The sequence below is a fragment of the Puma concolor genome, chromosome E2, assembly GCF_028749965.1.
Source record: "Puma concolor isolate L17-30 chromosome E2, mPumCon1.1.hap2, whole genome shotgun sequence".
Taxonomy (NCBI): domain Eukaryota; kingdom Metazoa; phylum Chordata; class Mammalia; order Carnivora; family Felidae; genus Puma; species Puma concolor.
In genome coordinates, this window is record NC_141681.1 from 54,059,997 (window position 1) to 54,085,634 (window position 25,638).

Genomic DNA, 25,638 nt, shown 5'->3' on the forward strand with positions numbered 1-25,638 from the left:
TTGACTAAAAGTTCAAAGTTTTAATCCGCATTTGGACAAGTACTGGGAAAAATCAAACTTTGGCGATATACACTTCTCCTCAGGCCACCGTGGAGACCAGACCACGCCCCCACTGCGCCCTGAGTGGCTCCAGATCTCCGGGCGGTACCTCGAGGCCACGCCCTCACGTCCCGATTGGCTGCGGCGCTCGCGTGGGGCAGGTCAGAAGCTGGACTGCAGCAGAGTGACCCGCAGAGGCCACGCCCCCTCTTCTTGGGTCAGGGCGGGAGGGGCGGTCCCGGATTCCCACGTGGGCTCCCAAGAGGCGGGGCCTGCGCCACGCCCACTACCCCGGTGGGAGCACCCAGCCGAGCTGGAATCACTGGAATTAGCCACTGGAGACCTCGGGGGCGAGGTCACCTGGGGGGTGGGATCTGACAGAGGCGGTGGCGCGGGGGGAAGAGGGTCTCCTCGGGAGTCCAAATGTCCACCTGCATAGCACGATTGGGGGGATGAGAATGGCAAACTTTGGGACACAGGAGTCCAGACCCCCAGGCCTTTCCTCTCAGACCCAGGATTCCAGTCCCCACCCTCTCCTCCCTCAGACCCACAGGTCTGGCCCCAACCCCCTCCTCCCCCAGACCCAGGAGTCCTGAAACCCTGTCCCCTCCTTCCTGGGATCTGGAACTTCCGGGCCCTCAAGGGCACTTTCCTCATCAAGACAAAGGATTTCCAGCAGCTCTCAGACCCCTCCCGACCTGCACCAAGGATTCCAGGCTCTGTCTGGCTCCCTCTTCCCTAAAACCCAGGAGTCCAAGATCCCCAGCCCCTCCTCACCAGTCATCATTCTGTGCCACTGCGACGCCTCAGTCGCCAGAGCTTGAGAGAGGCTGAGGACTCTCTCCCGGTGACCTTCGGATGTTGGCAAATAAGGGGTGGTGGTCCTCGGACTAGAAAAAAAGAGATTGGGGGGGGGGCGTCTACAATTAGCCAGTACCACAGGGCCATGCATGTCCTCCCAGGAGTTGTAGTCCCTAGCACATGTCTCTAAAGGACTCTAAACAGAGCTTGCATTATGGGATTCATAGTCTATTCCTTGTTAAATTTCACCCGCTTTCCTAACAGAGAAAAGGAGATTCATATCTATCCAGTTCTGCAGTTTGGGAAACTCCAGTTCTCACTGCGGATCCTGGCCTTTCTGGTGGCCCAGGAATTCAAGCATCTCTAGAAGCTTCTGCAGTCTGTATGTCTTAGTACTCAAGAGACAGCAAGCAGCCTTTGGCAAATTGATTTTCTGCTTCCTGCCTCACTTTCCACTTCCTTACCTGCTCCAGGATCCAGAGCTTCTGAGCCATTTGGGGGCTCCTGAGTGTCCCTGGACAGGCTGCAAAGGAATCGGGGCATTAAAATTCCTCACCTGGAAGTCCTCATGGTCTGATTTTGAGGGTGAAATGAAGGGGGCTCAGAGAGGGAATGAAATTGCCCCGGAGACACTGACAATGTTTAACTTTACATGCACTCCTGGAAAACAGCAAGGGTTAAGAAAGTACCCCCCCCCCAGCCATTTGCATTTGGGGAAATGGCTTACTGCAAAGCACCCTTCTCCATATGACCTACATAAGACTGACAAATGACCACCCTCTTGTTCACCTATGACAAGACAAGGCCAGAAACAGACCCTCCAAATTCACAATTTACGCCTCATAATGGAGTAGCTGAGCTGTTGGTCCCCTCTAACCCCCTCTAACACCCCTGAGCTGTTGGTGTCTGGCTGAGACACCTTCTGATTACAAAAACAATCCCAGCTGTAAAATGACCCACCTAGGACTTGTCTAATTCCTCCTAGAAAAGTCTCACACACATCGTGCTGATCGTATCTTCAGCTCTGGAATGCTCTCCCCATTGCAACAGTATGAATATAATCATCTCCTTACTTGCTCACTTCCCTCCCCAACCCCCGCCCCCCCCCCCCCCCCGGCTTTGATCACACAGAGGAACTAAAAAAGAAAAGCTGGGCCCACAGTCCGGACCTGTGACCCCCATTCTGAAGGAAGAACAACACTGGTGAAGCGACACTGTCTCTGCCTCCCCTGCCGCACCCCCACCCCACTAGGGGAGCCATCACATGGGCACACAGATCAGGGGTGAGTCTGGAAACCCAGTTCTGGGTAAAGCGGGAGAGAAATCCCCATTTTACAGAGAAGGAAACTGAGCCTGAAACTTGAAGGAGAGGATCCGTTACCACCCCACCTTGCGCCCTCTGTTCTTCCCCTCACCCTTTGTTCTCTGTCAGGCTGGCGTCTGGCTGGGGACAGTGTTCTCCCCAGAGTGAGGTGCCGGGGGGAAGCAGGGCGAGGGAGAGGCCGTCCAAACTCCTGGTTTCTGCGTATTCTCTCCATCTGCTCTTGGGCACTCATCCGAGGCCGGGCGAGGGGGGCCTGGGGAGACGAGGAACGCTTGAGGCCCCAACCTTGGTGCTCCCCTTAATCTCTTCCCTGAACCTCTCTCGGCCTCCAGTCTTGCCCTCTCCCGTTAAGGTCCCCACCAGATTCAGGGAGATCTTTCTGCGCCGAGAGCAGGCTTTGTCCTCCCGCGGCTCCGAGCACCCTCAGGATGTTTAAGGCCCAACCGGCTTCTCTGGCCTCAGTTCCATCAGCCGCCCTGTTTGAATCCAAACCCCCAGCCCAACAAGCACCCACACTTTCTGGACATATCCAGCTTCTCTGCATGAGTAGTCGAGATTCTGGGCTTTTTTTGTTTTTGTTTTGTTTTGTTTTTACTCTTTGTTTGTTTGTTTATTTATCTATTTATTATTTTTTTTAGTGTTTATTTATTTTTGAGAGAGAGAGAGAGAGAGAGACAGAGTCCAAGCTGGGGAGGGGCAGAGAGAGAGGGAGACACAGAATCCGAAGCAGGCACCAGGCTCTGAGCTGTCAGCACAGGGCCCAACACGGGGCTCTAACTCACGGACCTCAAGATCATGACCTGAGCCGAAGTCGGATGCCTAACCGACTGAGCCACCCAGGCACCCCAGTCTTTACTTATTTTTGAGAGAAAGAGAGACACACAGTGCAAGGAGGGGAGGAACAGAGAGAGAGGGAGACACAGAATCCCAAGCAGGGTCCAGGCTCTGAGCCATCAGCACAGAGCCTGACGTGGGGCTTGAACTCACGAACCGCAAGTTTACAACCTGAGCTGAAGTCAGACGCTTAACCAGCTGAGCCACCCAGGCGCCCCAGGAAACAACTCTTGAGTCAACTTAGACACAACAAAAGGAAGAATGAGATGTATTTTTTAAAAAATAATTTTTTTTGGGGCGCCTGGGTGGCGCAGTCGGTTAAGCGTCCGACTTCAGCCAGGTCGCGATCTCGCGGTCCGTGAGTTCGAGCCCCGCGTCAGGCTCTGGGCTGATGGCTCAGAGCCTGGAGCCTGTTTCCGATTCTGTGTCTCCCTCTCTCTCTGCCCCTCCCCCGTTCATGCTCTGTCTCTCTCTGTCCCAAAAATAAATAAAAACGTTGAAAAAAAAAAATTAAAAAAAAAAAAATAATAATTTTTTTTAATGCTTATTTACTTTGAGAGAGAGAGTGAACAAGTTGGGGGAGGGCCAGAGAGAGAGGAGAAAGAGAATCCCAAGTGGGTTCTGTGCTGTCAGTGCAGAGCCCAATGTGGGGCTCGATCCCATGAACCATGAGATCATGACCTGAGCCGAAACCTAGAGTCAGACGCTCAACCGACTGAACCACCCAGGCGCCCCAAGAAGGAGATGCATTGACTAAATTGTCAAGAGGATCGACTTGGGTTGGCCTTTGAAAGGATTTGGGGAGCTCTCTCTGGCCATCAAAACCAGATGAACAACACACACAGGGAAAATGCCGCGTATAACTGGAGTCGGCCCCCACAAGCCAAGGAACCAGCAGAAGCTAGGACAGGGGCCTCAAACAGATCCTGGCACCTTCAGAGGGAACACGGCCCTGCTCACACCTTGATCATGGGCTTCTAGCCTGAAGAGCTTAAAACGCAAGAGGACAGGGGCGCCTGGGTGGCTCAGCCGGTTAAGTGTCCGACTTCGGCTCAGGTCATGATCCTGCAGTCTGTGAGTTCGAGCCCCACGTTGGGCTCTGTGCTGACAGTTCAGAGCCTGGAGCCTGCTTCGGATTCTGTGTCTCCCTCTCTCTCTCTGCCCCTCCCCCACTCATGCTCTGTCTCAAAAATAAATAAAATCATTAAAAAATAATAAACAAAAAAAAACAACGCAAGAGGACAGAGCTAAATCAAAGCCGGGGGTGGGGGGGGGGGGGAGAAAAGTGTGCTAAAAAGAAACCAGAAGTCTGGAGAGAACCCCAAGGGTGTGGCCAGACAACCCGTTTGCTAAGAGATTAGGCATGTGACATGGGGATCCAGGAAATCATCTCAGCAGGAACACTGCCAGCTTGAACCGGAGGGGACAGAGAGGGACTGAGATGCAGGAAGGCTGTCGGGACTTGTCAGCTGCTCCGGGCAGGAGACAGGCAGACGGGGCTCTCCAGCCACAGACACGTGTCCTTAAGGAAAGGGGGCCGTGTGGACACAGACACATACAGGGAGCCAGCCACAGATAAGACACAACAAAGCTGCAGCTATAAGACCCCAAGCAGAGCTCTCTGACCCGGAGACATACCATCCGAGCTTCTGGGCCATGACCTCCAGGCAGTGACCTCTGGAGTGTCCCACACTGTGAGGGACTTCTCCCACAGGAGATGTTCGTAGCTCTGAATTGGACCACCCTGCAGTTGGCGGATGGGGTTCTGGAGGCCAGAGTTCTGGGCTCCTGAGCGGCCCTGTACAGATGTATGTGTTGCTCACTGCCCAAGGGCTGAGCCCTCCACCGACCAAGTCATGCTCTGCCCTCCCAGAGGGGGTGCGTGCCTGTCTCCGAACTCACAAAAAGGCTTCCTGTAGGCTAGCAGAGATGCTGGCTTTAGAAACATTTGCACCAGCTGTTTCCCTAGTAAATTCCCCTTTGGTAAATTCTAACCTATTCTTGAAGGTCTCTCTACCTCCAGGAAACTGTCCCACAACACGCCTAGGCTGAGTCTGGGAGCTGCCCGCTGGTGTCCCCCAGAGCCCCTGGGCTATTGCCATTGCACCACGCACACGCCTCCCTCTCTTCTCATCATGATCCCATCTGAGGCTCCCCAAAGCCTGAGATGTGGCTTGATTCAGCTCAGCAATCACAGCGTCCAGCGAAACCCAGTACACATGAGCCCAGGGCCTACAACAGCCCCGGTGACTTGAATAATCTCAAACTTGAAGTTCGGAATTAATCAGCATACTCAGACCTGGATTCCTCACCTTCCCTCCACTATCTCCTGCATGGTAACTGCACTGCCCCAGAGGCCCAGGCCAAGGACCCAATCGTCACTCCCCGACTCCTCATACCCTACCTGTAATGTGCCAAGAAATCTTACTGGCTCCACCTTCCAGATCAGTTCCAAAAATCTCCTCTGAGCAATTCTACATCCCCTCTCCCTCCCCTGCCACTGCAAACAAACAAACAAACAAACAAACAAACAAAACCTAAAAACGGACACGTTTTCTTAAACTTGGTGCCGATATCCACCTGGTATTATGACGTACAGCATCGTCACCTGAGTCTCAGCACATCCTCTGTCATGCGGGCCCCTGCCATCCGTGGCTACTTTCTCGCTTTTTGTTATTTATGACTTTTGGTTTAAACTGATCTCCAAGATAAACGAAGGAGCCCAAGACGGCCCCGTGGATTACGGTGAAAAGAAGCAACAGAAATATTGGTAACAGGCACCTGGGTGGCTCAGTCGGTCGAGCGACCGACGATTTTGGCTCAGATCATGATCTCACAGTTAGTGAGATTGAGCCCCGTGTCAGACTCTGTCCTGGGTGTGGAGCCTGCTTGGGATTCTCTCTCTCTCTCTGTCCCTCCCCCGCTCGTGCTCCTGCTCTCTCTCTCTCTCTCAAAATAAATGGATAAACTTACAAAGAAAAGAAAAGTAAAGAAAAAAAGAAATATCTGTGACTTCTAAGAGCTCAGAAGAAAAATCCAAGCACAGATCTAGGGCTCCGAGAATGTTTCAAATGGCCCTGCAGGGGGCGCCCTGGCTGGTGAATTCAGTCCAAAGACCGGGCAACTCTGATCTCAAGACGGGAAGGGACGAACTTCACAGAGAGACAAGAAGAGGAGGAGATATTTGGTAATGAGATGGTTGTCCTGCCATACAGATGGGCCACTCAGATAAAACTTATCTCAGCCAATAACCCTTATTCTGGGAAAGAGCCCCCATTTCGATTTTTCTACGTAGTTAAGGGAGGCACCAATGTTTCTCTTGGGCCCCCAGGGTCTTGATTGCCTTTAGCTCAGAATAATCTTCATGCTAAAGTGGCCCATCTTGGGGAGGCCTGCCCTCAGCCCTTACACAGTTCATTGCTGACCTTCAACAGTGTGGATTTATTCAGTGACCAAGAGATCCCAACCGATTTGCTCAATTAAAATGAGACACCCCAGGGGCGCCTGGGAGGCTCAGTCGGTTAAGTGGCCAACTTCGGCTCAGGTCATGATCTTGTGGTTTGTAGGTTCAAGCCCCGCGTCGGGCTCGGTGCTGACAGCTCAGAGCCTGGAGCCTGCTTTGGATTTTGTGTCTCCCTCTCTCTCTGCTCCTCCCCCACTCATACTCTGTCTCTCTCTCTCAAAAATAGATAAACGTTTGGGGCCCCTAGGCGGCTTAGTCGGTTAAGCGACACACTTTGGCTCAGGTCATGATCTCGCGGTTTGTGAGTTCGAGCCCCATGTCGGGCTCTGCGCTGACGGCTCAGAGCCTGGAGCCTGCTTCGGAGTCTGTGTCTCCCTCTCTCTCTGCCCCTCCCCCGCTCATGCTCTGTCTCTCTCTCCCTCTCTGTCAAAAATAAATAAAACATTTAAAAAATTAAAAAAAAAAGTGCCTGGTATTTATAATCAATTTTTAAAAATTTTTTCAATGTTCATTCATTTTTGAGAGAGAGAGAGAGAGACAGAACGGGAGCCCGGGAGGGGCAGAGAGAGAGGGAGACACAGAATGTGAAGCAGGCTCCAGGCTCCGAGCTGTCGGCACAGAGCCCGACGCGGGGCTCGAACCCACGGACTGTGAGATCATGACCTGAGCTGAAGCCGGATGCTCAACCGACTGAGCCACCCAGGGGCCCCTATAATCAATTTTTATTCCACGGAACTCAATCGATCATTTGGTTGTTTGTTGCTATATTTTTAAAAACTTGACATTTAAATTCAGACGTTATTTATAAACCAAATCCCGTTTAAGTATGAACATTCATACATTTTGCTAGAGAAATGTAACGTGTTTGATTAAGGGTGGCGCTGTGGGGGGAGATTATAGGATACACAGCATAGGCATCATATTACCAGCCTGGAGTCTGCAAATGTTTGCATTTTGAATTACATCTGGTCCCGAGAGTTTTGGATAAAGTTTGCAGACCGGTTGAACAAGAATCTGCCTCCCTCTCAACATCTCCACTCCTTCTAACCTAGTGGAAATGACCGTTATCTCCTGCCTGGACTGTCCTCACTGGGTCCCGGCCTCAGCGTTCGCCCTGCGGCTTGTTCCCCGCACGGCCGTCAGAGGGCGCCGGTTCCCGCTTCGGGCAGCTCAGAACGCTCCAGGGCTCCGGGCTCACCTAGGGCCACAGGACCACGCATGCGCGATCCACGCCCTTGGCCCATGTCTCCTGCCCTCTCCCCCTCTCCCCCTCGCTGGCTTACTCGGTTCCAGACACACTGACTTTCTACCTGCTTCCGCAACACCGCAGGCCCAGTCCTGCCCCAGAGCCTCTGCAAAGGCTGTTCCCCTTGCCTGTAACGCTTTTCCACCAGATATCCCCAAGGCTCGCTCCCTCACCTCCTTCAGGTAGCTGCACAAGCGTCACCTTTGCATGAGGCTTACCCTAGACCAAGCCATTTACAAGTGCACCCCTTCTTCCGGCATTCCAGACCTTCTGCTTTTACCTCTTCAGCACTTATAACGTATAAAATAATGTACAGTAAATTATAATCTGCCTCTTCCCACTAGAATGTCAGACTCCTGAGGGAAGGATTTTTTTTTTCCTCATTCTGTTCACGTTTGTGCCCTCAGCGCCTGAACAGCTCTGTGCAATAGAACTTTCTGTGATGGTGGCAATGTTTTGTATCTGCCCTGTCCAACAGGGTAGCCTCTGGCCAAGTGTGGCTCCTAAGAATTTGAAATGCAGTGAGTGCAAGTGAATTTTTTCATTTTACTTCATTTTAGTGCATTTTTTTTTTTAAGATTTTATGTTTAAGTAATCTCTACACCCACCATGGGGCTCGACCTCACAACCCCGAGATCAAGAGTCACACGCTCCACTGCCTAAGCCAGCTGAGCCAGCCCCTCGTTTTAATTCATTGATTTCTTTTTTTTTTGTTTGTTTTATTTTTGAGACAGAGAGTGACAGAGCATGAATGGGGGAGGGGCAGACAGAGAGGGAGACACAGAACCGGAAGCAGGCTCCAGACTCTGAGCCATCAGCCCAGAGCCCGACGCGGGGCTCGAACTCACGGTCTGTGAGATCGTGACCTGAGCTGAAGTCGGACGCTTAACCGACTGAGCCACCCAGGCGCCCCAATTCATTGATTTCTTTTAAGTGTTTACTTATTTATTTTTGAGAGACAGAGGAGGAGGAGGGGCAGAGAGAGAAGGAGAGAGAATCCCAAGCAGGCTCCGTGCGGTCAATGCAAAGCCTGATGCAGGGCTGGAACTCACGCACCGTGAGATCATGACCTGGGCCGAAATCAAGAGTCGGATGCTTAACAGAGTTCAGCCACCCAGGTGTCCCAAATTATAATTCATTTAGGCTTAAATAATCACATGTGGCGACTGGCTACCTTATTGGACAGCCAAAGGGATATTTAATAAATATTTGTTGAATGAATGAATGAGATGCTACATCTAGGCACTATTTTCAACCTAATGGGCATTCACTTAGTTTGAATACTTACATCAGCTCTAGGCGGTAGGTACTCCTGTTAGCTCCGTTTTGCAGATGAGAACATAGAGGCAGAGAGGTTTAATAACTGACTCAAAGTCACACAGCTTAGAAGCAGCAGAGACAGAATTCAATCCCAACACTCAACCAGTCTCTCTCTCTGCTCTGGGGTGTGGCCCTAGAACTCCTTTCTCGCAGCTGTCTCCCCAGAGTGGGGGGTGGTCAGATTAAAGGGTTACAAGATGGACCCGAGGAGGCTGGATGGGCTGCCTACCTTGGTTCCTGGCGGCGGGGAAACAGGACGACGACTCTCAGGGCTGGAGGCCCGGGAGACCCTCGGAGATCCAAGACCTGGGAGGACAGAACGGGACTTGGTGAGGACAGGAAATGCCAAGCAAGTCCCACCCGGGCCAGGACACTCACCTGAGCGAGGGCTGGGGAGGTCTCTGTCACCCCCAGGCGGCCGCCCCCAGTCAGCCTCAGGGGACCTGGATGAGCTCAGCTCCAAGGACTCAGGCAGGCTCTGGCACGGTCGGGAAAGGAGAATAATGCTTATCATTGTCATTTTTCAGGCACTCGGCCATCAAGACACAGCATGAGTAGGAGTTAAGACTGAAAACCAGGAGCCAGACGTCCTAGTTTCACATCTCAGCTCAGCCACCTAGGGGCTGTGCAACCTTCTTCAAGTTACTTTCCCTCTCTGGGCCATATTTCACCTTTGAATCCATGTCTGAAGATTGAATCCATGCATGTAAGGCACTTAGAACAGTGCCTGGCACATAGCAAGGCATTTTAAGTGCAAGATTTTATACTGATTATGCATCTGGCGCCATGATAAGCACTTTATTTGCATTATCTCATTGAATCCCCTCCTGCAAGGTGGCAATTATTATCCCTATTCAACATAAGGGGAGGGGTGCTTGGGTGGCTCAGTAGGTTAAGGGTCTGACTTGGGCTCAGGTCATGATCTCACGGTTCATGAGTTCGAGCCCCATGTAGGGCTCTCTGCTGATCAGCACAGTATCCTAGATACTTCTAGAGCCTAGGATACTTGCCTGGGGTTGGTTAGCTGAGAGAAAGAAAGGGAGAGAGAAACAGGGGAGTGGGTGATGAGTTGGGCCAGGGCAGATGGGACAGGGAGCTGGGGGCGGGGAGAGAGGCTTGTGCGTCTCACCTCCCTCTCTGAGGACTCCTCGCCTTGGAGTGCAGGGGATGGGGAGTCAGGTTCAGCGTTGGGGGGTGGTTTCTGGGGGCCCCCCAGACCTGCCAGCGTGTCTTCCACCATCCATAGTTGCTGCTGAGCAGATGCTCTGTCCTGGGGGGGAGGAGAGAAATCCGCTACTCAAAAGGTGGAAAAATGCCAGGAGGGTTAAAGATGGGTCTGAAATCAGCGAGGCTGTATTTATGGAGTCATGAACGCATGATGTGTGCATGTGGAGGCTCTATTTGTGGATATCCATTTCCATACAGATATCCCTTTGACCCATCACAATTTATCACAAACACTGGCTTTTCTTTTCTTTTTTTTTTTTTTTTAAACTTTTTAATGTTTATTTATTTTTGAGAGAGAGAGTGGGAGAGAACAGGGCAATGGGTGGGGACAGAGATTTCTGCACAAAGTGAGGTTACTCGGATAATTTTATCCTACTCTTTTTAAAAAAAAAATTTTTTTTTAATGTTTATTTTTGAGAAAGAGAGAAAGAGGGCAACCAGGGGAGGGGCAGAGAGAGAAGGAGGCAGAATCTGAAGCAAGTGCCAGGCTCTGAAATGTCAGCACAGAGCCCGACGCAGGGCTTGCATTCATGAACTGTGAGTTCGTGACCTGAGCCGAAGTCAGATGCTTAAGCAACTCAGCCACCCAGGCGCCCCAACACTGTCTTTTCTATACTGCTCTGCAGTTATCTCCATTATAAGTTTGAGAGCATATAAATATATGTGAATCTGCTCTTGAATATCCTATTCTATCCCTTTTGTCTATTTGTCTAAACTTGTGACATTAGTACACTGTCTTATTAACTGTAGCTTTGCAGACAGACATGACATTCACTTGCCTTAGTCCTTCAGCTTTGTTTTTGGAGGTTGCCTTGGCTACTCTTAGTCTTTTGCTCTGATGGATACAATTTAGAGTCATTTTGTCAATCTCTACACAGAAACCTCCCAGATTTGTACTGGGATTGTAAATCCCCACTGGGGAAATCAATCTGGACAGACTACATCTTTATAGTATGGTATCTTTCCTATCCATGAACATGGTATATCTCTCCATTTATATAAGTCTTCTTTAATTTCTCTCAGTGATGTTTTATGGCGTGCCGAATAGATGCCTTGCATATCTTTCATTAGATTTCATCCTGGATATTTTACTTGTTTATGTCAATTACAAACACTATTGTTTATAAATATTCTCTATTCATTTGGTACTAACATACAGGAAGACCAGTGATTTATGCGTATTATCCTCGCATTCAGTGACCTTGATGAATTTGTTTATTCTACTAGCTTATCCAGAGATTATTTTGGATTTTCTACATATATACAATCATGTCATCTATAAATGAAAATAAGTTTACTTCTTTTTCTCTGCTCCTCATACCTTTATTTGCTAGACTTGAGATGAAGGCTTTTCTCCTTTTTACAAAAATACATGGACTGATTTTCAAGTGTTAAAGTAACCTTGAATTCCTGTAATAAACCTAATTTGGTTCTTTGCATATACTGCTGGTGCCAAGTGATTTTTACCACCAGTGGGGAGGGGGGTTAGCAGTGACAGTGGATTTTAGGAAGAAGGGGGAGGGATTTAACATGCAGAGAGCAGCGCTTAAATCTGAGTATGCATTTAATACTAGAAGTCAACGTTTTAAACTAAAGATATATGATCTAGAAACTTGATTATTAGGTTTAGAATGAAGAAGTAGGGTAGGGGGTGAGACTGTCTGGCTCAGTTGGAGGAGCATGTGACTCTTGATCTCAGGGTTGTGAGTTCAAGCCCCATGTTGGATGTAGCGATTACTTAAAAATAAAATCTTTAGGGGCACCTGGGGGGCTCAGTTAAGCATCTGACTCTTAATTTCAGCTCAGGTCGTGATCTCGTGGTTCGTGAGATCCAGCCCCAAGTGGGGCTTTGCACTAACAGTTCGGAGCCTGCTTGGGATTCTCTCCCTCCCTCTCTCTGTCCTTCCCCTGCTTGTGCTCTCTGTCTCTCTCAAAATAAATAAACATTTAAAAAAATAGGGCACCTGGGGGGCTCAGTCGGGTGAGCCTCCGACTTCAGCTCAGGTCATGATCTCATGATTCGTGGGTTCAAGCTCCGCATCATGCTCTGTGCTGGCAGCTCAGAGTCTGGAGCCTGCTTCCGGATTCTGTGTCTCCCTCTCTCTCTGCCCGTTCCCCCCCACCCCTTCAAAAACAAATAAATATTAAAAAAAAAAAAAAAAGTAGTGAAACTTGAACCAAGTGATTGGATTTGGAACTAGAAATTCCAGAGGATAAATGAAACAGCAAAAGTCAGGACACAGGATGTGGCAGGGCTGAGGGGTGAAATTTTGAACCAGAGGACAGGGCTTCAAAATTAGAGGAGAGATTTAGAACCAGAAGAGAGAGTGATTCCAAACAGGTGTGTCTTAAAACGAAGGGCAAGGTCTTAACTACAATAAAGGGTTCAAAATGTAAGGAAAGGATGTAAGGGGAGGAGTTTGAAACGAAGTGGGAGGGGCTTAAACGCCAAAAGGGTTTCAATGGCGGACAAGGAGCCGAGGGTGGAGTGTGGGGTCTTGGGGCAGGGGTATGTATACCTGGGGGGAACCAAGGTGCAGCAGGTACTCCAGAGTCTCTCTCAAGCTGCCCAGTTCCTGTTCCAGGCTGTTGTATGTGTCCCAAACCCGCTCTCGCTCCTCAGGTGCCCAAAACAGGGAAACACAGGGTTAGTACGCCCACCCACCAGATCTTTCCCCACTCCATTTTTTCCCAGCCCGAGGAGGAGGAAGGAAGGCCTGGTTCCCAGTGCCCGGATTGGGGGGGGGGGGGGGGGGCGGGCGAGGACACATATGGACTACAATTCCCAAGAGCCCCTTTGCTCAGACTACTAGGATTCCCCAGAGTCTATAAGGAACCTGCCATTCCAATGAGCTGCTAGTGTAGACAAATAACAGTTTTCCCTAAATTCTCTGATTACCTCTGAACTCCGCTAGGGTGGAAGAGTCTACAGATCTAACAAATTCTTGGGACAGTCAAGACAGAGAGAGAGAGACCCCCAGGGTCTCTAAGCACCCCCAAGGAAGAATCATTATCATCACAGCTAATACTTATTAGGTGCTTTACCATGTACTAGGCACTACACTTAGCTCTCACTTATTTAATTCTTGTGAGGTAGGTATTATTAATGTCCCCATTTTACAGATAACAATAATTATAGCTAACATTTAAATATTTCTTACCATCTACCAGGTACCTAACTTTTAAATATTCACAAACATATGATATATACATGATATATATAGAAAATATATTACATAATATATAAGTGTTAAATCATCACTCATTTAATATATGTTATATATATATAAATATATATATAACATATATAATCTATATATTTATATAGATTATATGTTTAAATATGTATGTATTTAAGAAATTTTTACAATGACTGTATGTACTAAATACTATTTTTATCATTTCAAGTTCATAGAAGAGACATCTGAGGGGGCAACTGGGTAGCTCAGCCGGTTGAGCGTCTGACTCTTGATTTCGGTTCGGGTCATGATCTCACTGTTTGTGAAATGAAGCCCCGGGTCAGGCTGTGCACTGGCTGTCGAACCTGCTTAAGATTCTCTCTCTCCTTCTCTGTCTACTCGTCTTCTCTCTCTCTCAAAACAAAAAAAAAAAAAAAAAAAAAAAGAGAGAGAGAGAGAGAAAGAGAGAGAGAGGCATCTAAGGCTCAGAGGGGTCAAGTAACTTTTCTAAGGTCACACAGCAGGAGCTGAGATTCAAAACCAGGAAGCCCATGTCAAATTCACCCTCTCAAACCACTAAATTAAGTCTGCTGTTTGTTGGCTGTTTGCCCCTCACTCTCTAAGACCGTCAAGATGACTGGTTTAAAACCTGGAAAGAGGGGAATGCTCAAGAACCACCTTCCCATAAGCCTCTGCTGGCAGGTCCCCTTCACTGACAACTTGTAGCGTCCTCAGGCCTCCTGGGAGGGCATGCTCCTTCCTAGACGCTCACCTGAGTCAGGTGACAGAGAGTGGCCCTCACACTGACCAGTCGGTCCTGCAGGAGGCGCTGGCGCCCCCAGGCCCTCCCCGGAGCCGCGGCCTCCCTGGTTGTTTGGCTCAGCTGCTGCCTGGTCAACTCCAAGGCTGCTTCTAGCTGCTCCTGCACCGAGACGGAAGGTGGTTCAACTTCTGAATCCACGTACAGCCCCAGAGAGAGAGAGACGGTGTCCTCCCAAATCCTGGGGCACGCTGGGGCTCAGGAAGGGAGAGATGGGTGGAGAGGCCAAGAGTCCTCCCCCGTTTCAGAGCCTCATACCTTCTCCTCTTGCCTCTGGTCTATCTCCTCCTGTAGCCTCCTCAGGAGCCGGTCCTGCCCACACAACTTGGTCAACAGAGTCTGGAAAGAGGAGGACAGGAGCTATTTATGGACCAGATCTGGCTCTTCCCCTGTCCTCCCTGCGGCCACGGCCACCACCACCGCCACCATCTAAAGTGTTCTCTTCCCGCCTCTGAGAACTCGGCAGGGGTTGGGCCAGGGAGGACTTACATCTGTCTCCAAGCTTTGGTGAAAAGCTGAGTCTAGGGGGGGACCCGGCTGAGGAGAAAGAGAAAAGCCAGGGGTCACATGGACAGACAGGTCTTTGTTGTAGCTCAGTGCTGAATCAAGCCCTGTTTCTAATGACAGACACCTTTCTCCTTACTAGCTTTGTTCCAAGCTTTAGCAAACCTCAGTAGACCAACCGCCAGATTCTTGGCTTTAGGGAGATCCAATGGGCTCTGTTACCAAACAGCTATAGCCATGTTATGACTCGGGGAGAAAATTCAGACATTCCTTTTTTATTTTTTTTTTTAATTTAAAAACTTTTTTTTTGAAACGTTTATTTACTTTTGAGAGACAGAGAGAGACAGAGCACGAGCAGGGAAGGAAGGGGCAGAGAGACAGAGGGAGACACAGAATCCAAGGCAGGTTCCAGGCTCCGAGCCATCAGCACAGAGCCCGATGCGGGGCTGGAACTCACAGACCGTGAGATCATGACCTGAGCCGAAGTCGGACGCTCAACCGACGGAGCCACCCAGGCGCCGCACAGACATTTCTTTTACAAGAGAAAATAAAATAAGGATGCTCACTACTACTGTTACAGTTTCACACAGTAGTAGAGATCTTGACCGATGCTATTAGAAAAGAAAAAGAAAACAAAACGAAGTGTAAGGATAGGAAAGGGAAAAGTAAAACCACTATTATTTACAGATGATATGCTCACCTACCCAGAGAAACCAACAAAATCAAAGAGTGATCAGAATAAGAGAATTCAGGAGCGCCTGGCTGGCTCAATGAGTGGAGAGCATGTGACTCTTGGTCTTGGGGTTTGTGAGTTCAAGCCCCACGATGGGTGTAGACATTACTTAAAAATATATAAAATAAAAAATAAAAAATAAATAAATAAAAAATAAGAGAATTCAGAAAGGATCCCAGAGGAAAGATGACGTTCCAAACATCAATCATATATCTCTATACCATCCATAGCTAGAAAACAATTAAAAAAAAAAAAAAAAAGGCGGCGGGGGGCACCTGGGTGGCTCAGTTGGTTAAGCGTCCAACTTCAGCTCAGGTCATGATCTCACGGTCCGTGAGTTCGAGTCCCACGTTGGGCTCTGTGCTGCCAGTTCAGAGCCTGGAGCCCGCTCTGCATTCTGTGTCTCCCTTTCTCTCTGCCCCTCCCCCCCTCATGCTCTGTCTCTCTATCAAAAAATGAATAAACGTTAAAAAAAAAAAAAAAAGAAAAAGATACCATTCAAATAGCTATAAAAACTATCAGGAATTTAGGAATTACCTTAACTAAGAGCACACAAGATCCCTGCAGAAAAAAACTTAAAACTCAAATATATACCCGGAAGATGATATGAATGAATGGAGAGATATCCTATATGCATGCCACCCAGTTTGCAACAGTCTTGGGAAACTCACAGAAGAGTCTGCCAAGGGACCTGGAAATACCCAGTCTTCTCTAGGCACACAAGTCCGGGAGATGACATTCTCCATAGCAAAGAAAGCAAGGAAGGGGGCTCTGGCAGATTCAAGGTGCTCCAGGACACCTACCAATAAAACCATGGAAGCCCGGGTCCCGGGAGCTCTCGGGGGGAGCTGGAGATACGTGGAGCCAGAGGGGGCCTGGGAGGAATATCGAAACAGAGATGGTTAGAAATTGGCATGTTTTGGTAACAAATATTAGAGTGGATGTGTCCAGAATTGATGTGACTCAGGAGACTCACTGAGGTTCAGAACTGAGCCCCAAAACTTTCTCAACTACCTGTCCTCCAGCTATGTGCCACCGTGGGGACACATAGGATGATACTAATGGGACAAGCCTGGCAAAACAGCCCCAGGGACCAAAGGAAGTTGTAATCTACTCTCACTCTCACATCTTTGGTGAACTGTAGATATTCTGGGCTACAATCCCATGATGCTCAGAGAAAAACAGCAAGTGAACATCTTGGAAAGAAACTGGAGACACAAGACAGATGTAATCCACACTGCTTCTCCCAGCATGGTCTTGCAGGACAGTATTTTGGACTACAATCCCCATAATACTTAAGGGGTAATGGCCAGAGACCAGCCCGAAAAGACAGCCCTGAGGACTGATGGGAGATGAAGTTCACTTCCCCTCACATCTGAACCCAGCTGTGATTATGCTGAACCACAATCCCCATGATGCTCAAGGGGCCATGGCCCGCAGACCAGCCTGGAAAGACAGCCCGTAGCCATATGGGAAATGTAGTCCCCCTCCCCATTACCTCTCTGCTGACCTGTGTTCTGGCCTCCTGACTCCAGTGCTGGGGACTCCTGGGGGGTCTTCCTCCCCCAGCCTCAGAGGAAGGTCCTCTCCGGGGAGTGGGGGGCCTAGAGAGTGTCTGGCGCTGGGGGCCCCAATCCAGGGCAGGCCGGACATCGATGCGACTCAGAGGGGTATGGGGTCTGGCAAGAGGTGCTATGTCACCCGAGGTCGGAGGGGGTCTACGCGCAGGAGCAGAACGGGGCCGGGGGAGGCTCAGAGGGGATGGAGGGCGAGAGAGGGGTGTGAACAGGCTGTTGGGAAGAGAGAATAGGGGAACTAGGTCAACTCGAGCCCCTTCACCCCACTACCCACCCAGTCATCATGTGTGCGTCTCCTTCCAATGTGTCTGACGGTCCCTCTGGAGTAGAACTCCCCTCTATTAGCCAGAGCATGAATATTTTCCCCCTTTGTGGCATCTCCTCCTTAGGACTTGCCCCCTATGGGTTCTGACCCCATAAGATCTCCAGCAACTCCCACCTACTCAAGAAAGAAAGCTCTAAGTCTTAGGGGAAGCAGTCCCAGTCCCTGCCCTCCTCTTAGGCCACGCCCCCAACTTTTTTCTTTTTCTTTTTTTCCCTTTTCTTCCCCCCCCCCCACCCCCTTCTTCTTCCCCTCCGATGCTCGATGCTCGGCCCTGTAAAACCTTCTTGTCCCAGACTCCGTCAACTCACTCGGGGCTCCTAGTCCTCCGGATCCGAGGTCCAGACTGGAGGTCGGCTGTGGGGCTGGGAGTGAGCAGCCCAGGTCGTCCGCGACCTCTGGACAGCCGAGCCACCTCCGGTGATTCTAAGCTGTGCCTCTCTTCCCCTCTGCTCACCTCCGGGGGGCCACCGGGGCCGCCAGGGCCCTCTCCCGGCTGGGGAAGTGCAGGTGACCTGGGTCGCCCGCTAACAAGTGGGTACAGAAAAAGACAACACTCCTTTGTGCCTCATAACAACCCTTATTCCCACTTCACGGATGAGCACACACGGGAACATACACAGAATAAAGCGAAGGTGGTGCAGTATAAATCATTGTTCCCATCTTGCAGATGGGAAAAATGAGGCCCAGAGTGTGGCAGTGACTAGTGTGGGGGGGGGGGGAGGGGGGAGTGTAAGAAGATCCATCCGGGTCTCTGGACCCAAAGTCCCAGACTATGAGTCTCCAGCCTGAAACGTGGGTCAGGCTGGGGCAGTGACGGTCTTTCTATATTTGACATTCTTTAAGTGGCATCCTTAGGGATGGAGACTTCCGAGGGAGCCAACCAGGGAGGGTGGAGTATTGATGGGCGGGGGCTGGACAAAGTGGTGGGTGGAGGCTAGAAGAGAAAGACTTTGCTGATTGGAGGAGATGAATTTCCCTGGGGGTGGGACTTGAAGGGCGGAGTCTCCTGAGCTACAAGACAAGTGATTGGACATTGACGAGGCAGCGCCTAAAGGGCAGGGGCTGGGGATTAGGTGGACCCAGATTGGACGTCAGGGCCACGGCCAGGACCTACACTCACCAATCGTCCCCCTCTGCGCGAGAGGCCCGGCCCAGCGCCCTCAGCCAGCCCCGCAGGTCCTCCAGCGTGTCAGCGGCCAGAACATAGGTCCTCATGCCTGGGTGCTCAGCCTGCGGGGAAAGACAGTTGGGGACGTGGACGCCCGCGACCTCTAGAAAGGAGGATGCCACGGACCCTGGTCAAGACTTTTTATCTCCAATAATGGATGCCCCAATGACTGCCCCCATTGCCTAGTGCCTTAGTGACCCCAGGGACGGACTCACGGTGAAGGTGAAGCGCCGCCCTCGGGGGGCTCCTGGCCCATCTGGCCTGATACTGTAGCTTGGCAGCAGGACGCTGCCCAGGACGCTCTCCTCGCGGCTGTCTGCAAAAGAGGGGCTGGGCTCAGGGATCACACAGGGATCTGGAGGCCAAGAGGCCAGAGGAAACGGAGGCGGTGGGGGGTGGGGGGGCCCGTCCACCCCACGCAGGTCAGGGCACTGACCCTTGTAATAGAAGAGGCAATGGCCGGAGAGGACGAACCAGCGGCGTTTCCAGAGGCGCAGCCCGGAGCTGTCCTGGGGAAACAGAGCAGGAGGGGAGGCCTGAGGAGAGGGGAAGTAGGGAGAGGAAATGTGGGAACGGAGACAGTGACACCTGGGGACGGGGACCCATAGAGAGAGCGCAACAGAAACGCGTTTGATGCAATGGATGGAGTTGGAGAGCTGGAAGCCAGAGCGTCGTGGTCGAGCGACCATAGATTCTGGACAGTCAGACCTGCGTTTGGTTCCTAGCTCCACCCCTCTCAAACTATGCCATCAGACTAGTCATTTCCTGGCTAGGCCACTTGTGTCTTCTCATCTGTCAACTGGGGATTGAGAAGTTCCTGGAAGGCTGGAACGAGATACTATACAACACGTGGGCAGGCACTTCACATACCTCGACTCGGTCTGATTACGCTGGAGTCTGAGGCACAGAGAGGCCAGGAAGGTGGCTTGAGCCACAACCCTAATCCTGTATCTCCCCATCTCCTCTGCCAGAACTACTCTCTCTCCAACCTCCTGCCCTCTTCTCTTCTTCAATCTCTTCCCGCAGAAGCCAGCATGATCCTTTGAAATTAGAAGCCAGATTGGGGGAGTCCCCTGCTCAAAACAGAGCTTACAGTCACACCTAGAATAAATCTCAAATTATTTACCCTCTCTCTCTCTTTTTTTTTTTTAATTTTTTTTCAACGTTTTTTATTTATTTTTGGGACAGAGAGAGACAGAGCATGAACGGGGGAGGGGCAGAGAGAGAGGGAGACACAGAATCGGAAACAGGCTCCAGGCTCCGAGCCATCAGCCCAGAGCCTGACGCGGGGCTCGAACTCCCGGACCGTGAGATCGTGACCTGGCTGAAGTCGGACGCTTAACCGACTGCGCCACCCAGGCGCCCCTCTCTCTCTCTCTCTTTTTAATGTAGGCTTCACACCCAGTCCACAGCCCGACTTGGGGCTTGAACTCACAACCCTGAGATCAAGACTTGAGCTGAGATCAAAAGCTGGACGCTTGGGGCGCCTGGGTGCCTCAGTCGGTTAAGCGTCCGGCTCCTGGTTTCGGCTCAGGTCACGATCTCACGGTTCGTGAGTTCGAGCCCTGCATCGGGCTCTGCGCTGACAGTGCGGAGCCTGCTTGGGATTCTCTCTCTCCCTCTCTCTCTGCCCTTCCCCCGCTCACACACTCTCCCTCTGTAAATAAGCAAGTAAATAAATAAATAAAATTACCTAAAAAATACATTTAAATAAAAGAGTCGCTTAACTGACTGAACCACCTAAGCGCCCTTCCTTACTCTCTTTTACAGGCTGGCAGGGAATCTCTCACACTTGGTCCTGCATCAGAATCACCAGGAGGGCTTGTTACATTACAGCTTCCTGGGTCCCATGCCCACAGTTCCTGAGTCAGTAGATCTAGGGTGGGTGGGAGCTGACCGTGCCATTTCCAGCAAGTTCCCTGATGATGCTGAGGATACTGGCCAGGGACCACTTTGAGAACCACTGCCCTGCCACTCCTTCTGTCTCAACCCTTGGCTGGCTCCAAACACCAATCTTTGGCCTGCTGCAGGGCCTTTGGCTTTCGGATTCCCTTGGCCCCCAGATCTTAACACGATTGGCCTCATTCATGTCACGATGTGATGAAGTGATTCATGCCACTTAGGCCTCAACTCAAATGTCATCTCAGAGATGCCTTCCCTGACCAAGAGTCAAATGGTACTCTGCCACTTTTATTTAAGTTTTTAAATGTTTATTTTTTGAGAGAGAGAGAGAGAGAGAGAGGCAGAGCACAAGTGGGGGAGGAGCAGAGAGGGAGACAGAATCTGAAGCAGGCTCCAGGCTCTGAGCTGTCAGCACAGAGCCGGACGTGGGGCTCGAACTCACACACTGCGAGATCATGAACCAAGATGAAGTCAGTGCTTAACCGACTGAGCCACCCAGGGCCCTGGTTTTTATTTATTTTAGAGAGGGAGAGAGAGAGGGACCAAGACTTGGGGAGGGGCAGAGAGAGGGGGGGACAGAGGATCCACAGCAGGCTCTGTACTGACACCAGAGAGCCCGATGCAGGGCTCCAACTCACGAACTGTGAGATCAGGACCTGAGCCTAAGCTGAAGGCTTAACAGACTGAGCCACCCAGGCGCCCCCCTCTGTCACTTTTTAGTACATCCTTCTGTGTTACTTCTTCAAAGCAATTCCTACAATCTGAAACAAGCTAATGTATTATCCGTCTCTGCCCTGCCCCATCCTGAATATACTATACTTGTTTGTCTTATCTGGGCTTGGCACCTTGTAAATATTCAGGAAGCGGTTGCTGAATGAACGGGTGCATAGAACAATGACAGAAAAAGGGGGGAAGGATTGTTAGAAAAAAATGAGGGGTGGGGCGCCTGGGTGGCTCAGTCTTCAGCTCAGGTCATGATTCCACAGTTCATGAGTTCGAGCCCCTCATCGGGCTCGCTGCGGTCAGTACAGAGCCCGCTTTGGATCCTCTGTCCCCCTCTCCCTCTGCCTCTCCCCCACTTGTGCTCTCTCTCTCAAAACTAAATAAATACCTATTTTTTTTCAACGGTTTTTTTTTTTTTTTTTTTTTTTTTTGGGACAGAGAGAGACAGAGCATGAACGGGGGAGGGGCAGAGAGAGAGGGAGACACAGAATCGGAAACAGGCTCCAGGCTCCGAGCCATCAGCCCAGAGCCCGACGCGGGGCTCGAACTCACGGACCGCGAGATCGTGACCTGGCTGAAGTCGGACGCTTAACCGACTGCGCCACCCAGGCGCCCCATAAATATCTATTTTTTTAATAAAAGAAAAACAAAACACGTTTGGAGACTTGGAAGAAGAGAAACAGGGGACAGCCAGGGGGACAGCCTCTAGCATCACTCGGTGTCCTTTCCCTTCACCCGCTCTCCCCACCTGCTTATGAAGCCAGCCTCGGATGTGCACCGGAAGGTTGGGGTCCCTTCTGAGTGCATTGCCTCTCTTCCCGAAGGCGTGCACCTTGCTTACTGCCCGGGTAGGCTTCTGAGGAGAGAAGGAGGACAGATGTGAATGGGGCCTTGGATGGGCTTGGGGGAGGCGGTGCATCGGGAGTCAGGCAACCCAAGACCCAACCTCAGCCGCCCTCAGAAACCACCCAAGGAGGGGACTGAATTCTGAGATCAGAATTGGATGTGCGCATTACAGAGCTAACGGACGCTTTTAATGGGCGGACGGAGCTGTTTGGGGGAAAGGAAGAGACTACTGGCTGACGAGGAAGGAATTTGGGGATCAAGGGTCTAACTGAGCCAGAGATGTAGTGCAGTCTTTGGGATCTGAATTGGAGGTCTTGCCTGGGAGGTCCCCATAATCAAGAAAGATCTCCATGCAGAGTCCCTGGTGATGGGTCAGCTGAATGGAAGGATGTTTCAGTGCCAGGGAGTGACATCCCTGAGCAACCATGACCAGAGACAGACGGTTCCAAATCCCTCCCTCCCAATAGGAGAGGAGCCCCTTCTCCTGTTGACCCAGGCATCTCCAGCATCCATAGCCAGCGTCCCCCAGGATGCCCTGCCCTGGGGATGGCACTGAGTTGGGATTGAATCTCTAGATTCTGAGCTTGGTAAAGTCTAAATGAGTGAAGAGAATGGCAGAGGACAGGGAAATGAGTGTCACTGAACTTGGGGCTGGGGCGATGACTTGGGAGGCAACTATCTCAGCCCTCTTGAGAAAGGTCTTTTCCTTCTCGGGTTTCAGAACTGGGTAGATTGGATGGCTGGAGCTGGGACAGGGAGTTTTCAGTCCCAGTCAAGGGTAGTCACCGCCTGAATTCCTGGGGAGAGCCTCATGGCTGGGGAGTAGCCTTAACTTAGCAACCAAGTCAAGGGAGATTGTGACTCTGGCTTTGAATTGGGAAAACAGGAGGGGTGGAGACAGCTGGGAGCGTCTCTAAATTCCTAGCTGGGGCTAGTGGGCAACTGGGGACCTTACTAGGTGTGGCAGATCCCATCGCTAAGGATCCTGGCTCCTAACAACAGAATCCCTTGGGTTGGCACGGAACCAGGGCTGGGAAAAAAGAGGATGGGGCAGCCCAGAGCCCCGCCTACCTCCCCGGCCCTTCCAAGAAGCTCAAACCTTGGTGCTCAGGCTGCCCAGGGAGGAGATGGTGGAGACGCTGCTGGCCAGGCTGAGGCTGCTCCGGGGTCTGCCCTCCTCCATCAAGGGCTTGGGGAGAGAAAGAAAGGGGCTGTGTGCGTGTCTCTGCAGCTGACCCGGCTGGGGACAGAGACGGGGTCAGGGGCTCGCAGGTCGGAGGAGGCTGAGGAGAAAGAGCCTGTTGTCTGGGGACTGGGGGGCTGGGGGAGGCCCTGGCCCGGGACTGCATACCAAGAGCGATGCCAAGAGAGGTGGGCGGCATTGGCAGCTGCGGGGAGGGGGGCAGCTGTCTGCCGCCCAAGACAGGGAATAGGGGCTCCTTTATTCTTGCCCCCTGCACTCTCGCCAGGAATTTGACCCTCTCTGTGCTTAGGGAGCCCCATTCCTTCGCGGCTGCCCCCAGCTACCTGTCTCCAGCCCTCCCACACGCACCCCTAGGCCATCCCTGCCAAGCCCGGACGCCAGGAATGCACACCCAGGCAGTCCCTCCCAGGCCAGCCAGGGAACTTACCAGCTCTGGGGTCCCAAGGATGGGGGTAAGAGGGCCGTGCGGGCGCTGGGGCACCCAGCTGCAGTCTCCCTCCTTTTCTGGCTCTTGGGTGCTGCCTCTCAGACCTGTCTGCCTTCTCACCTGCTCACCTGCTCACTCGCACACTTCTTGCTTTGTGTCACTTCTGGTCCCTCTTGCCTTTTTTTAGGCTCCTAACACCTTGTCTCTGGCCCCAGCTTGTCTATTTGTCTCTAATCTGTCTCTTCCAGTCTCTCTCTGGCTCATTCTCTCCCCTGCCCGCGCCCCCTCTCCCCCCCCCCCACCAGCACTTTCTCTTCCAGTCTTTCTGTTTCTGTTCCAGATCTTTTCTTTGACTCACAGAGTCTCTTTTCCTTAGATCTCCATCTCGTTCTCTCCCCCTCTCTCTCCCTCACACTCAAGCTCTTCCTCTTTCTCTTTCTCTCTCTCTCTCCGTCCCCACCGCCGCTGTTTCCTTCTCTCCCTCAGATTCCCCTTGTTTCTTCCTCCCTCTCCGTTTCTCTTTCCTCTCTGCTGGTCCGCCAGCCGCCCACGCTGCTGTCTCCCCTTCCAATCCCGGTTGACCCCGCCCCTCTCCCCCCCCCCCCCCCCCCCCCCCCGCCAGCCCGACCCCTGGCTCAGCTGCCCCCACCGCGAAGGGGAGGGGCTGCCCCCCCCCACCCCGCCCTGACTCCTGGGTCCCTGCTGGGCCGGATTCCTAACAGTTTGGAGAGGAGGAGCTGTGGCCTGGACTCCAGGGCCCGGGTCATTCATTGGCACCCTGAAGGGAGCTGGGATCCTGGAACTAGAGGGGGCTCAGACTTCTGGGTACCTGAAAAGGTGTGAGCCCGGAGTCAGGACTCCTGAGTTGTTCATGGAGCCGGGGATCCCGGAAGTGTGTTTTTGAGTGGACGGGTCCAGGTTTTCCAGGGAGGAGGGAGTGACCCTGGATTCTTGGGTAGTGGCTAGGGCAGGGTCAAGCGGCCACGGTCAAACATCTACCCCAGATCCAGGTGAGAATTGTGTTCTAGACTGAGGATGCCCCCCCTCGGGAGGGAGACGTGGTTCCTGGGCAGATTTGGAGGAGCAAAATTCTGGACCAGGTAGGGGGGAGGGGCCGAGGAACTGGGACGGCGTCCCTGGGCCTGGAACTTGTGGCAGGAGACCCCATTCCCATGAGGTTCAGTTGATGGTACCCAGCCGGAATTCCAGTCTGTGTATGAGTTTTGTATGAGTTTTAAGTGGGTGAAATCCAGGTGTGGAGCCTTGTGCTTGAGACCAGGAAGGAGTCTGAATTTGGGGGTTAGAATCTACTCACCAGGGGCGCTTGCGTGGCTCAGTCGGCTAAGCCTCGGACTCTTGATTTCAGCCCAGGTCCGTGATCTCATGGTTCGTGGGTTCGAGCCCTGCTTGGGGCACCTCGATATTGGAATTCTCTCCTCTCTCTGCCACTCCCTCTGCTCCCAGGTGCACACTCTCTCTCGAAGTAAATAAACTTTTAAAAAACTAAAAAAAAAAAAAAAAAAAAAGAATCCACTCACTAGATATTTGTTGAGTACCTACTCTGTTCCAGGCACTGAGGAAAAAAAGCAGTGAGCAAAGTCAAATGCCTGACTTCAGGGTGCTTACATGCTTGTTTTCATTCACAGTCAAGTCTAGGCTCTGCCATGACCGTTTTGGGCAAGCGACTTCGTTCCCCAGCCTCAGTTTCTCATTTGTGAAATGGAACCGATGCTCTCCCTCACCGGGAAGGAAACGGACCGGCTGCGAAGGTGGAAGACTCTAGACTGGGGCCTGCTGGTTAAATTGGGAAGGGGTAGGAAGGCGTCTTGCCACCCCGACAGGAGTTGGGAGAGCGGCCCGGCTGCTTACACTGTCGCCGCGTTTGATTGACAGTTCGCCTGTTTCGGGGCGTGGTCACGCTGGGAAACGTCCCCGTGTCGTCACAGAACCCGGAATCTCCGCGAGAATTCCAACTT

The 25,638-nt window shown here is 51.6% G+C and overlaps 1 protein-coding gene across 5 annotated transcripts; it reads right to left on the reverse strand.

Moving 5' to 3' along the window:
* Positions 1-5: 5 nt before the first annotated feature.
* PLEKHA4 (pleckstrin homology domain containing A4) lies at positions 6-25,550 on the reverse strand. Of its 5 annotated transcripts, XM_086690323.1 has the most exons (21): positions 25,289-25,550; positions 24,978-25,165; positions 23,131-23,220; positions 21,934-22,041; positions 18,997-19,069; positions 18,776-18,876; positions 18,513-18,622; positions 17,701-17,916; positions 16,989-17,280; positions 16,294-16,365; positions 14,743-14,790; positions 14,512-14,592; positions 14,206-14,355; positions 12,774-12,872; positions 10,157-10,297; positions 9,406-9,505; positions 9,257-9,333; positions 2,256-2,417; positions 1,305-1,363; positions 817-929; positions 6-470 (listed from the first exon to the last, which is right to left on the reverse strand). In XM_086690323.1, the coding sequence occupies exons 3-21, from the start codon at positions 23,212-23,214 to the stop codon at positions 202-204; spliced, it is 2,355 nt and encodes a 784-aa protein (XP_086546449.1). In that variant the 5' UTR covers positions 23,215-23,220; positions 24,978-25,165; positions 25,289-25,550; the 3' UTR covers positions 6-201. The 5 variants fall into 5 exon arrangements, with proteins under 5 accessions (XP_086546449.1, XP_086546450.1, XP_086546447.1 ...); XM_086690324.1 differs by lacking the exons at positions 24,978-25,165; positions 25,289-25,550 and adding an exon at positions 23,663-24,223 and having other exon boundaries at positions 17,001-17,280; XM_086690321.1 differs by lacking the exons at positions 24,978-25,165; positions 25,289-25,550 and adding an exon at positions 23,663-24,223.
* Between the last annotated feature and the right edge of the window lie 88 nt (positions 25,551-25,638).